The following is a 14,033-nucleotide window of genomic DNA, read 5'->3' on the forward strand; positions in this document are numbered from 1 at the left end:
TATATATAAAATTATTATATATAATTTATATAATTTTATGTAATTTATATAAAATATTTTTTCCTGGGTGCGTCTTCAGAATACAATCTAATTTTATGATTAGATGTAGGTGCTGACTATTATTTTTGTGTATGTATGCCTATTACTCATGTATGTATTATTATAAGTCGATAAACATGAATTATATTAAAGCAATTGTATATTATATTATAGTATATAATATTATATTATAGGTCATTCGTAACTTGTTCTCATCTCAATTATTGAATAATCACCATAATATTCTTATGATAAAGTTCTACGTAAAAACCTCTTTTGATATATTAATATAAATATAGATCGACGTGTTATTCCAAAAGGGCAGAACTCCGTTTGCCAACAAATTGACTGCCTATAGTACCGTTCGTCGACATTTCATTTGCCGACAGTTCTTTGCACATAAAAATTATTGTCTACAACTCGATTGTCTAAATACATCATTTTCTGCTTTAAAAAAACACAAATTCTCTGTTTTGAAAACACACACTATTTTCTTATATATTATAGTTTATGTGCTAGTAGGCCATCAATCTGTAAGCAATAATGCAATTAGAGGGTTGTATGAATATGTATGGACATATTTCATATACGATTATACGTATTTATATGAATATTTCTGTATGTTTATACATATTTACTCTTGCATGAACAATTTTTTACCGGGATTTATATTGGGAAAAATTAAAATATTTTAAAGAAGTTTTTAAAAAATTATTGAATTGATACTTTTTTAATGTTATTTTGAAAATTATTCCATATGATATTAATTAGAAAATAATACTGTGTGATTGTCAATAATAATAACTATTATATAATATGTATACTAATAAAAAATTATATAATATAAACTAAATATCTTATAAAATTATATGTGTGTACGTATAATTTTGTGATATTTTACTAACGTTTCGATGATGTCAATAAAGCATCGTAAAGGCATCATTAATTATAATGTCTATAATTGTAATCATTCTGCTACTTAAGATGTTATATTGTCACAATATATATCATTGTGATATTTCAATGTTGGTTATCAACATGTAACATATCAGTAATATTTCCGTGATATTATATTGTATTTATATTAAAATGTGATCGATTTGAGTTATTGTCAACGCTTTATTTTGTTTTCTATTTTTCCTCATTTTCATTCATTTCTTTCTTTCTCATTCGTTGTTCCAGAAAACGAGCAATTCCACGCGCTGCGCAGTTACCGACAATCGTAGCAAGATTTCAAGGAAGGTAGTTGGCTCAGTCGCCGCTAAATAGTGGTGGCAGTACGAAACAACGTCGCATCATCGAATAGGCCAATAGGACGCGCGTCGTCGTGACGGCGACGGCGTCGGCTAGATGACGACAGGTGTGTCGGAGTAGGCGGCTAGTGGCGTACGCGAAATCGGTATCGGGTAGCGGGGACGTAAGGCGCAACGCGACCCGCTTCTACGGGGTGGTCGACAAGTGCTCCCCGTGCGTTGGTCCGTTCGTTCTATTACGCGACGCGTGAATCGAGCGTGAAACCGAGGCCGATAATACGCGCCGTGGCGTCGTTCCCACGCGCGCCAGCGGCGATGCAGACCGGCGTACTGCTCGTCGCGTTTTCGTGAGGTGCATCCGTCCTATGTACAGACTTGTCGCGAATCCGAAGAGCACCGGTGACGGATGCCATGCCGCGACGCATCCCCCCACGGACGAGGCGAACGTTGAGAACGATAGCGATGACTCCGCGTCGTCCTGTCAGCTAAGGCACGCCGCCACCGCCAAGTAAGTAAGTGCCGAACGTAGTCCTACTTTTTGCTCCTGTTTACTCTCGTCAATCCTGTCCCGTCGCGAAACCACGCGGAAAATTCGTCAACTCGTCGTCAGCCTTCCGCGGCATCGTCGCGGGCCTTATCAAGGTCTCGACGTGATATTTTAATATATCGACCCTAAGCTGAAATAAACGTGAAAGGTGTCCTATATCATCGCTCTAATTCTATTTTGATTTAGCTACGGAGCTATTAATAACGACGAGTTTCGCGACACGCGACGAGTATTGCGAAATGACACGCGTGGTGACTTAAATTATGTTCTCTTGATGAGAATTTTAAAACACTTTTGTGCCTCGCAATTTATGTAAATGCGTTGCTGGAGCTTGTCGAGCTGTGCCGCGGGCACATTCTTTGCCTCGCATTTCCGTGTATATTTGGAGAGTGGCACGCGAGAGATCAAAGTTGCGCGCCGGCGCGGAGCAGCTCGCGTGTGCAATTGCAACCTCCTCCGCCCTCTCGTCCTTACCCTCCTTTCTTTTTATCTATATGTTTACAAATATTTGAATATTAATTTTTTTCATGTTCTGAACAATGTAAAGACTACGTCCTATGGAAAAGACTAAGCAAAAATATCTCTTTGTATTTATTTCTTTTTTCCTTTCTTCTTTTTTAAGCCAAAGCTAAATATAACGAAAATTTATATTATCAATTTAATCAACAACTCCATTTACTATGCTATTTGCGCGTTCAAGAAATTTTTTTTTTAAATATCTCCTTATAGATTTTGTTCATCGGTCCAAAATTCGCATCGTATTATATTGTACATTTTTTTCTATTTTTTTCTTTTTTTGTTTCTCTTTTAATGTGATAAAATTTAATATGATAATTATACGTTATAAAAATTTTAATTACCGATTTAATTATAAATTCTATTTACAATGCCATCTTTATTTTTTTCTTTTTTCCTTTCTTCTTTCTAATATGACAAAGCTGTAAATATATATATGATACAAATTTAAATTACCGATCTAATTAATTTTATTTACAATGTCATGTATGTATTCCAAAAAATTTTTTACATTGTTTACAAATAACGTAAAAACCCTGCATTTTAGAAAAGAAGAAGAAGAAGAACTAAGAAAATATATCTCTATTCTTTCTTTTTCTCTCTTTTCTTTTTTTATAATCTTACGAAGCTAAATGTAATAATTTTTAATTTTTATTTATATAAAAAAATTTTCATTACCGATTTAATTAACTCCATTTACGATGTTATTTTCGTGTCTAAGAAATTTTTTTTTGTATCCTTAATAAATAATGTAGGAACTTTATAGCCAGAAAGGATTAAGCAAAAATACTTCTATTTTTTCTTTCTCCATCTCCCTTTTCTAATGTTATGAAACTAAATGTCATAAAACATAATAAAAATTTAAATTACCGATTTAATTAACTCTATTTACGATACCATTTGCGTGTTACTGGTACGAACACCGGTTTATCTGTTTCGTTTTAGAGAGATATACTGTAAATTTTGTGAGGTGGCCGTGACATTGGAGGATAATAAGAGGTTGAATAATAACAAAGTCAATCTCTTTTGTACATGATGCATTGCGAAAACCGTTGCTGCACGCGCGGCGCTTTTGGCTTGCAACATATACGTAGGGAGAGCTCGCGATCGATGCAGTTTGCGTGTCTTTTGACGATCTCGACGCAGAATCTCAACTTAGAAACGGTTAACAAAACGTTGTAGAAGGTCAAGGACTTGCTTCGCGTAACCGTGTTTCTCTTACAGAAAAGGACGAGACTTATCTCGCGGCGCTTTCGATTCTCACGACGTAAATATACCTATCCTTTCGCTCAGCGAAATTCAATTTCGTGAGGTCATGTTTCAATCGAAGATCAAGGTTGGATTACAGGTTGAAATTTCAGATTTCGATGTTGAACGTAAAATCGAGAAATCGGATGCGCTTTCTACATAATATTACGTATTTTTTATTAAATATGAGCTCGCGAAAAGTGGCTTTTTTAGTGTATTCTGATCCTTGTATGAATCGGTCATGTTTTTAAATTGCTATCGACGTAATTAATACAAAATTTGATAGAGTATTAACACCTTTGTGAAGCTGGCCCCTCATTTCTAAAATTTTGAAAAAAGAAGTAGAGTTCTGATTGCCCTCCGAGGAGTTCTAGAGTAGTCCTCTATCAATTTTATATATAGAAAGAGTTCCGTCAATTAAAGCGGTGAAAACACCATTTGAAGTTTCGGGGAGCCTAAGTCACGATTCCAAAACTTTGAAGGGCTATAACTTCTTTACCGTTCATTTTAGTACTGATCCGTATAAGACAATCGATAGAACTCTTTGGGGGGCAACTAGAACTAAAAAAAAACTTTTTTTTAGGAAAAAAATTTTTTTTTAATTTAGGCCATTCCGTTATGAGTTCTGATAGTCTCCCAAAGAATTCTAACGATTATCCTTAATAACCGAAATTTTTTTAGTGAATGATTTAACTGAAAATTAAGTTACAGTAGTTACTTAAATGTAATGAACGTGTACATTAAATTTCATAAATTTTCATGAAAAATACATTAAATTTCGTATACATGTACACAAATATACTTTCCAGTTATAAATACATTAAATTTAATGTAATATCATAAAATTAAGTTCAAATTGTGTAAATTAAAAGTACATTAAATTTCATGAAATTTTTAACAGTGTACTTTTATATAGAAATTACTTGTTTATGACCGAAAAATTACCTAATTATGATTGGAAATTTTTTTCCAAATTTTTAAAAATGAAAATACACATTAATGGTAAAATATATGTGAAAATACTATTTTTATGCAAAAACTTGTAGTTATTTAAGTGGTATTTTTACAACATATAGATGGAAAAAAAAACAGTTTTATTCAAAATTACAGAAAAAATGAAATTTTACATTTACTGTATGATTATTGTGGCCAATCAGAAACTGTATAACTCGGCGCGCCGTAAAAACAATAGGAGAGAATTTAAACCGGTAAAGAGGCTAGGTTTGCTCGCAGAGGAATTAAACATGATTGGTTGAATCCATCGATAAGAACATATACACTGAAAAAAATGTTTGGTTGAAAATGAATTATATCAATCAGAATTTTCTGATTCGTCCATTTTCAACCAAACATTTTTTTTAGTGTACTTATTCGCGAGACAAGCATACTAAACTAACCGCTTTGCCGGCTTGAACTCACCCATTTTACATTTTGTATGTGAAATTCCATGTTCAATGGAATCCTAAAAATACATATTGCATATGAAATTAATATAATTTGTAATTTTCCATGTGGGTTGCAATATTACATGATTATGCTAGGTTGGAAAAAAAAACAACTCGGCATAATCATCTAATTTCACACAAATATTTTTTTGTACCAAGCAGACATATATATCTTTATTAATAAATAAGTTATATGCAATGGTAAAAAGCATTAAAAAAGTTTTGAAAAAAGTCGGTTATGTTATATCAAAAAAGTGTTTAAGGATTAATTCAAATTATCTCTCGCGACCGGGAAACGTCGCCGTTTTTTTTTACAAGAAAATACTTCCATGCCTAATAAAGATCAATAACGTGACACTCTCGCGAAATCTACGATCGTTTGCAACGGATAAATATATGCAAATTGTTGAGAACAGCGCTCGAGTATTGATGCAAATGTATCGATTCCGCGTAATAATGTTTGCAGCGTCGCATTATGCGTTATGTATTATCATGACATTGCCATGCAGGTTCGACGATTCAACGGACGAGGCCTTGTGCGTATAGAACTTTTTGTTATACGAACAATAAGAACTGCACACGTTGTCAGGTGACCGGCGCGACGTCAAAGGTCGATGAACTTTGACCGTGCATATGACATCATTGATGCGCAAGCTCCATCGCGGAATCTATTTCTGCTCCGACGGGGTTGTCGCGGATACACCAAAGCATGTTCAAGGGATAAATTGTCAGAGTGTTTGTCTACCGAGCGTTTCCTCGACAAACTTATTTCTCTGGAGATAAAAGGTTCTCGCAAGCTGAGTTTGTCAGAGGTGTGTAAATGGAAAATAAAACTTTGCTTTCGAGTTAATGACTGTCAACTTTACTTGGATAAATTGCAGACAAGATTTGCTTGTTAGAATGTTTAATATAGAAAGTTAGACTGTGACAACTATAATTCCTCGATTTTTCTGTTGAATGATTATCGAGAAGTTGCAAGATTACTTGATAAAATTGTAATAAGGATTTAACTGATATTTCTTGGTGTAATAATTACAAAATGTTTAGAAAATCTCAATAAAACGTTTATACAAAACAATTATCATTGACAATCAGAGAATTATATTCGATACATATCATAAAGCAACATTTTCTGGCAGGTTCCTCAATTTCCATTCAAATCATTCTCTCTGTCACAATCATTAATTATGTAGACAAATACTCCAATTGTCATAGCCTCTGTACCAACAAAAAAATCTAACGAATACAATCCATATTTTTCTTGAAAATGGTTATCCTCTTACATTTATTTTTTCTACAATTGAAAAAAGATTAAAATTTCACATACAAAATAAAAATTTATTATTTGCATCTTAAATATTATAATTTGTAATATTTTTTCTTTTTAAATGCTTTAATTAACAAAATTAGAAAAACTAAAATCTTTACTTTTTATAATAATAATTAAACGTAAAATATATGTTTAATCATTGAAATAGAATAAAAAATTGATAAAGATAGATTTTATTTAAGCATCTGAGTTTATAAGGTTAGTTATGAGGTACTGGCCCAACAAGCCTCATATCGGTGTTGACTGAAATACTTTTTTATAACTGAAAAACCGTAAATAAAGTAGCAACTTAAACATTAAAGTTAAAAAATACGATAATAACTTATATCTAAAAAACACATTTGATTATTATCAATCGCTCTAATTACCATGTAGACCAAAAAGAATACTCACCTAATAATTTTACTTTTGATGTACGATAACGAAAAAGCGCGTATTTGGCTGTTGACAGCCGGACATAGATTATTGTATTAAGGTACAATAATCTCTGTCTTTGTGCTACATTACGCAAGCATAGACGTATCTATATATATTTTGGTTATTTAGATATTTGCATTTGACCAATTTGCCCCTATGCTCAAATAGCCCCGCTCTACCCTATATATATTTATATGAAATAATAAATTGATCTTTATAAAACGTGATGAAAAATAATATTTAGATTTCCTCTTTCTCCTTTTTCTAAATATTCTTTTAATGAAATTGAGGTTTACATTTGGTCTCTATTTTCAGAGTTAAATATTTATTTTAATATTTATTACATAAATGGAAGTTGGATTATAATTTTTAAACTTTTTAAAAATATGTGTATATCAAAAGTATTAATAAAAGAATAGAAAATATTTCAATTAATTTATTTAATATACCAAACGCATAAATGATAATTACATTCATTTTCATAATATGTCAATATATCTTAATTTTTTATAGTCTATTTACTTATATTGCTATAGTGTAGGTATATGATATTTTTGTACAAAAAGAAATAAAAGGACAAAATCAGCTATATGGTAAAAATCGATATTTGAGTTGTAAGAATCAACGCTAGATGACAGATCGGTATTTATGTATAAGTGTAATTGCATGCGAATTTTGACGAGCAATTGCACTATATTTAGAAATTATATTTTCTTATCAATACTTTCGATCTAATTAATTTCCGGAATACATTTTCAAAATTATACGGTAATTATGCAAAATAGCACCTTTTCCGAATTTCGACATTTTTCGGCTGCAATGTTGATAAAAATCTTTGTTATGACTCAAATAGTGATAATAAGTCGGAAGAGGTCGAAAAATGTATAGTCTACCTATTTTTTAAATTACTATATTTATTCTACCTTACCTCTCCGTACAGGGACGCACGACTTTCCATGCAAAGCGACTTCCACCCCACTTCCTTCCCTGCTTGGGGGCGCGCGACTTTCACCTGAAGCCACTCCCACCCCACCTTCCCCCTGCTTGGAGGGGGGAAGTGGGGTGGGAGTCGTTTCTGATGAAAGTCGTGCGCCCCTATGCGGAGAGATAAGGTAGAATAAATAATTTAAAAAATAGGTAGATTATATATTTTTCGACCTCCCCCAACTTATTATCAACTATTTGAGTCATAACAAAGATTATTATCAACATTGCAGCCGAAAAGTGTTGAAATTCGGAAAAGATGCTATTTTGCATAATTACCTATTATACAATAATTGGACATTCTTTAAAAATTATTTGCTGACGCAATATAGAAATGATTTCTCGTGCAAATGCTTTGGTATGATTTTTTTCTATTATAAATGGTTTTTCTTTTGTGAACCATTAACGGTAATTAGCTCGTATTTCGCACGAACCCCGTTTTTTTTTATAAAAAATTTTTTCTCTATCAAGCGATAAATCTCTTCTCAGGTTTTGCGAGAGTGGTGCATATTGATTTTTCAATAAAAGCACACTGCTTTTTTCTCCCAGTGTTTTACCAACGAAATCTCGATATCGTCAATGTATTACATCAATGCCACTAACTACGCGTATTTTTTTGCATAAAATCTCGGGGTGTTCGACGATTTCAGTTTATATTTCAATCCCGGAATTCATAAACACACGACGTTCCACGTGTAAAATTGCACATCATTATATTCGATGGGACGTTTACGTCTTCTCATATTGTATATTAACTCTCTTGTATGTATAAGAACGGAAAACTTCATAAAAAAATTTGTGATGCACTGTTATAATGTAATGTACTGTTAATATTATATAATGTAGCGATATAATGAAATCAGGATATAATTTAGATTTTTAAATGATATTAAATTTACAATAAAAATAAAAATAACACAATCCGTAAAAAAAAATAAAAAAATCCGATTAAATTTACAATTAGATATTTGAGTCCATTATATAAATAACTATGGTTTTCTGGGATTAAAATTACGTTCGGAACATTTATTATTTAATTGTAATGTAGAATTGCGCATTTTTAATTAAATTTTTGAGCTTTGATATTAGTTCTTTTAAAAAAAGAAATGATATCGATAAGATAAAGTGAAATAAGATAATGAAATTCGCTTTGATTTTCCAATTTAAGTAAAACTTACTTTATGCGAGTTGCATATTGAACTTAGTGTTTTATGTAATATTTTAATAAAATTTTTTCATAAAAACCAAGTTCTAGCTATCTAAAAGCTGGATACTTGCTTTTTTCGGTAAATGAAATTTGTAACTTACAATTAGAGCTATATTAGCTATATTAATGATTAAAGATATTACTGCAACTTATATTTGATTGCTAACAAGGGAAGTTTCACAACTGTTCGGAATCGATTTGATTCTCCATGAAATATGTTGTTAAATACGAAAATTTAAGAGACACATATTTTTTTATACATGCCCTAACTCATGTTTAAGGGGTGAAACACCCCTTTGAAAACAAATGGTATTTTCGAAGCGAATATCATCGGAAGTATAAAAGATAGAAAAAAATTTGTTAAACAAAAATTGTGCAGTTTCAAGAGTACTCAATGTTGTGAAAAAAAAAAAATTAAAAAAATTTTTTTGTTAACTTTAATTATTTGGAAATTTCATACTCCCCCGTCAGTTCCGAAGAAATTCAGCCGTTAGATTTAACGATCCCCTCCTCCTCTGATCCTGTAATCCGTGACATCCTTGGCTACTCTCCCCCGATCTCTGAACGGTTCCCTCTCCCTCTTTCTCTTGACCAGATTTCGACGTCTCCTCGAGCTCCATCTCTCTTCAATCCCTTATCTGCGGAGTGGGATCAACCATTCCGATACTACTCCCAGCCCACAACGAATCCGATAGAATAGTCATCGTATATATACCAAGCAATCCCACACATCGTCCTATACAGACACCTCCAACCTATGTTCCTGCACCGCTTTCCTTACTAGCTCACAATAACTTCATCCCTCTCCTCTCCTATCATGTTAACCAAAACACACGCACACCTACACTTTTGTATTTTATTACAGATCCGTATTTTTTGTAATCCGCGACACACACACACACACACAGTTAATAAATCCGTTTACCGATTAGATAAGCTTATTTATAATTTACATGCCTAATCCCCTTTATTTGTAATTTTTTTTATTATTACTTTATTTTATTTTATGAATAAATTTATATTATTTTTATTTTAAAATGAACATCTTCATCCAATAGGGCATTTATTTGAGATACCTCGTATCCCGTTCCCGACCGCTTGAGATCGCACGAAGTCCAGTCCCTGGGTAAGAAGGATTAAGTTTCTTGACCTAAAAGTAGGACCGACGTTCGTACTGCTCGTCGGAACAGGTGTCATAGCATCCCTTCGAGACGTTGACCCATATTCCAGAGCCATAAAAGGTACGTTCGACTCGAGGGTGTTCGCCTCTGCGCGACGGAATCTAACCGTCCTTCCATACCCTCTCCATTTTCCCTCATTATCTCCTTGAGTTTAAATTTCCAAGGATTTGAACGTAACAGAATTTAAAAGAAATATTATTAGTGTATATTATTGATGAATAGTTATTCAGGAAAATGAGTTATGTCTGGACATTTCATTAGCGAATACTATTTGGATTAGTTCGCTCCAAATACGTCATGTATCGAAAGCACCGCGTACGTGCAATTTCCTTCGACTGCATTTATAGTGGAGTTTGCATATGTCATTTGCGACGATTCCTGGCATCTATCGATTTTCCGTGTAAAGCTATCCGACATATTTCTAATTAAATCATCATTCTTGCTGAGAGGTTAATGGATAGCGTTTTGAGAAGGAAATTATACATGGGTGTGTTTGATATTATATTCCACGGATACTATTTATATTGAAAATATGAGTCTCTATATGATGTCTCGATGTCTCTCAAAATTTGGTTGATATTTTAGTTACAGATTAAATCTATAAATATAGTTGTTTTTTTTATCATATAAATAATAGAATTAGCTGTCTTAAATATATTTTAAATAAATATTGTGTTAGAATTAAAATTCAAATTAAAACAAAATTAAATTTAAAAATTTTGTCTATTAAATCAAAGTTTTATTTATTTGATGTCAGATAAATCATTATCACAATCGAAATTTTTGTGAAGTTAGCGTTTTCAAAATTTTGATTTGGGCTGGATATGTATTTTAAATACTTTTATTTTAAATACAGTGTTTATAATACAATTATACAATATTTTGTATTTTGTACTTCAGCGGAGCATATATTAAAGTATTTTGTATTTTGCATTACAGCAGAACATATATAATATAAGTGTTTTGTATTTCAAGTACTAAGATCGACAATCAATATTAAGATTGACTAAGACTGACAATTATTATTTTGAATTCAAAAATATAAAATCCTTTAAATCTTTCTCGATTTGAAATATAATATACAAAATATTTTTATATACCCTACTGAAATACAAAATACAATTGTATTACAAATACTGTATTTAAAATAAAAGTACTTGAAATACATGCCCAACCCTGGTTCTGATATAATTAACAAAATTCTCATTTTAAAATTCTATCAATTATATAAAAATTCTGAAAATATAATGACGATTTCACAAATTACCATAGACAGTTCGCCATAAAGTTCCAAATAGAATATATATATATAACATATATATAATATAACATATATATATAACTCTATTGTGAATTGAAGTGAATGAATTAAACTAAGCTTAATTAAACTTGTTTCTAATAATTTTTGATATTGCGTTCTTGGACGTCATTCACTCGTGATATCTCATAAAATATATGTGTTCGTGAAAGCACGGCAGCTCGTTAAAGAATCGGTCATTGACGTTTGTGCGGTGGAAGTCGGATCGTGGATAGCTTGCATACTCGCAATTTCCTCTGGCTGCCTTCATCATGAGGCAGACTGTATGTCTCATTCACAGCAATTCCCGGCATCTATCGGTTCTTCGTGTAGAAAGCCGACTATCACGCAGCTCCGTTCTATCGATCCGCAGCAGCCAGGCATTCTGCATCTCTCCCTCCTCTCGACGCACAAATACACATACACCGTTCCTCTCTCTCTCTCTCTCTCTCTCTCTCTCTCTCTCTCTCTCTCTCTCTCTCTCACACACACACATGCTCTTCATCCCCTCGTTGCCTTTCTCGCTCATCTCTCCACTTCTATTCGCGTTACACCCACACTGCATTTTCCCTCGACCCTCCCTCGTTTGCAGCCTCTTCGTGTACCTGGGCGACGAATAAGGAAGCGAGTTCCTCAACCTCCGTTTTTCATCACCTATCAAAAAGTGATGCAAGCGATGAGATGGAAGTTGAGTTATAGCGATCTCCGTCTGTTCGTCGCGATAGACATTTTGATATTATTCGCGACATCGTCACTCAATCGAGGTTGGATTCTCCTGCGAACTTGCACATATAGTAACACGTCCACGGAATTATTTCACATTGGGAGAAATACGCGAGAGAGAAATGTATTTCCGTACAGAATACTTCCGACAATCACATTCCGTAACAACTAGTATATAGCAGGAAATTGAATTAGAAATTATGAGATATAGATTTGATTAATGATGATAAAATTATATTGCTATAGTTTATTAAAACTTTATTGGGCTTTTTTCCTTGTATTTTATTTCATACAGTACACGTAGCAACTTCGGAATTGTACAACTTTCTCGCGTGAAACTCGTGTTAGAAGCAGGTGCTGCAATGAAGATCCGATTCACGCTCTTTATTGCCTGCTGCTCACAAAGAAACGAATGGAAAGTAAGTATATTAACTCAGCAGCTGCGTCCTTTACCTATGCTTCTCCTCGATAAATTCCCTCGGAAACGTAATAGCATTATGCTCGTAATATAATTCGTGACTATTGAGAGACTTCCTCCAGTTTGGATATTTTTCTAATTTTTATTTTGATCCCTCTTAGTAGACTGCAAATTCGCAATTTGCAATTTGTTGTGTAGGAAATTAAGTTCCATTCAACGAGCATTCTTAACGTAACTTTTAATTCTGTTTTCAGAAAGACTCGCTTTTAAACGTAATTTATTTATTAGCTTAAAAGGATGATTATTTTTTATAATAAATAATGTGGGATAATGTCAATATCAAAGTATTGTATAATGTTGCATTTTGCAAAATCAATCTATATTAACATTAATTAACATCTATTATGATAATTACGTTCTATGAATAATATGTGTATTCAACTCGATATTCAACAATATAATCAATGTAATTATAATCTTTTAAAAAAAAAAGGGAAAAAAGGCACCAAGTGTGCGTATTCCCCTCACAAAAAACCGTTACATAAATTATTACAGTATACAAAAAATGAAATGAAATCTTTAAATTGCGCCAATTGAAAGGAACATATTTTTTTGCAACATGTAACATATACTTTATTTAAAAAAGTAAAAATACAAAAAACTTGACGCTGCTAGACCTCAAAATATACAATAATAAGATGATTATTAAATAATACCGAATAAGAAAAATAATGATCAATGTAATTATAATAATCAAATATATTTATTATTTTGGATCAAATTTAATTAGAATTAATCAATCCGATTACTATTATTTATATTATTTTCTGGCACTTATGAATTTTTGTTTTACATATATATAGGCTTTATTAAATTAACAATTTTGTAAATGGAGTATTGTTTATTCGAGATAAAAATAAAAGAAAATGTTTTATTATTTTACTTCTAATATTATAAAATATGACCGATATTATTATATATTAAGCACCTTTGTGCATCAGCATTGAAATCTTGTTAGCATCATATACGTGTATTGTAAGATTCTCTCGTTGAAAAGAAAACTTCTTCAAGTACTTCGTACATTTGTCTTTGTCTCGGAATTGCTCTGGTTTTTTTGCCGACACATTTTCTTAAGATAACTTCTCCAAAACAGACTTTTTGAGTAACTGAAAACGTAAGAAAACTTTATCTGCTAGAGCTCTTCTCAATATGCTAATTGCAAAATTATTTCTGTGTCAAATATTATGCGTCTTTTTTATTTTCTCCAGTCGGCGAAGAAATGTAAAATCTGAAAATTACGAAAAGTATAAAATGAGATGTTCTTTATAAAGTTTTTTTTATAAAAATATTTATCATATTACTTAAGGTATAATGTCTACATAATATATGTTGCAATAAAACCTCAATAAATTCTTCACACACAGTTTG

General features: G+C 32.0%; 1 protein-coding gene across 2 annotated transcripts in view; it reads left to right on the plus strand.

The window, feature by feature from the left end:
- Positions 1-1,459: 1,459 nt before the first annotated feature.
- Positions 1,460-14,033, plus strand: part of LOC108729162 (uncharacterized) — an 81,156-nt gene continuing 68,582 nt past the window's right edge. For both annotated transcript variants that reach the window (XM_018458139.1, XM_018458147.1), the window contains exon 1: positions 1,460-1,800. In XM_018458139.1, coding sequence (XP_018313641.1) covers positions 1,658-1,800 — 143 coding nt within the window. In that variant the 5' untranslated portion in view covers positions 1,460-1,657. The remainder of the gene's footprint in view (positions 1,801-14,033) is intronic.

This window comes from Mycetomoellerius zeteki, unplaced genomic scaffold, assembly GCF_001594055.1.
Source record: "Mycetomoellerius zeteki isolate Tzet28-1 unplaced genomic scaffold, Tzet1.0 scaffold114, whole genome shotgun sequence".
Taxonomy (NCBI): Eukaryota; Metazoa; Arthropoda; class Insecta; order Hymenoptera; family Formicidae; genus Mycetomoellerius; species Mycetomoellerius zeteki.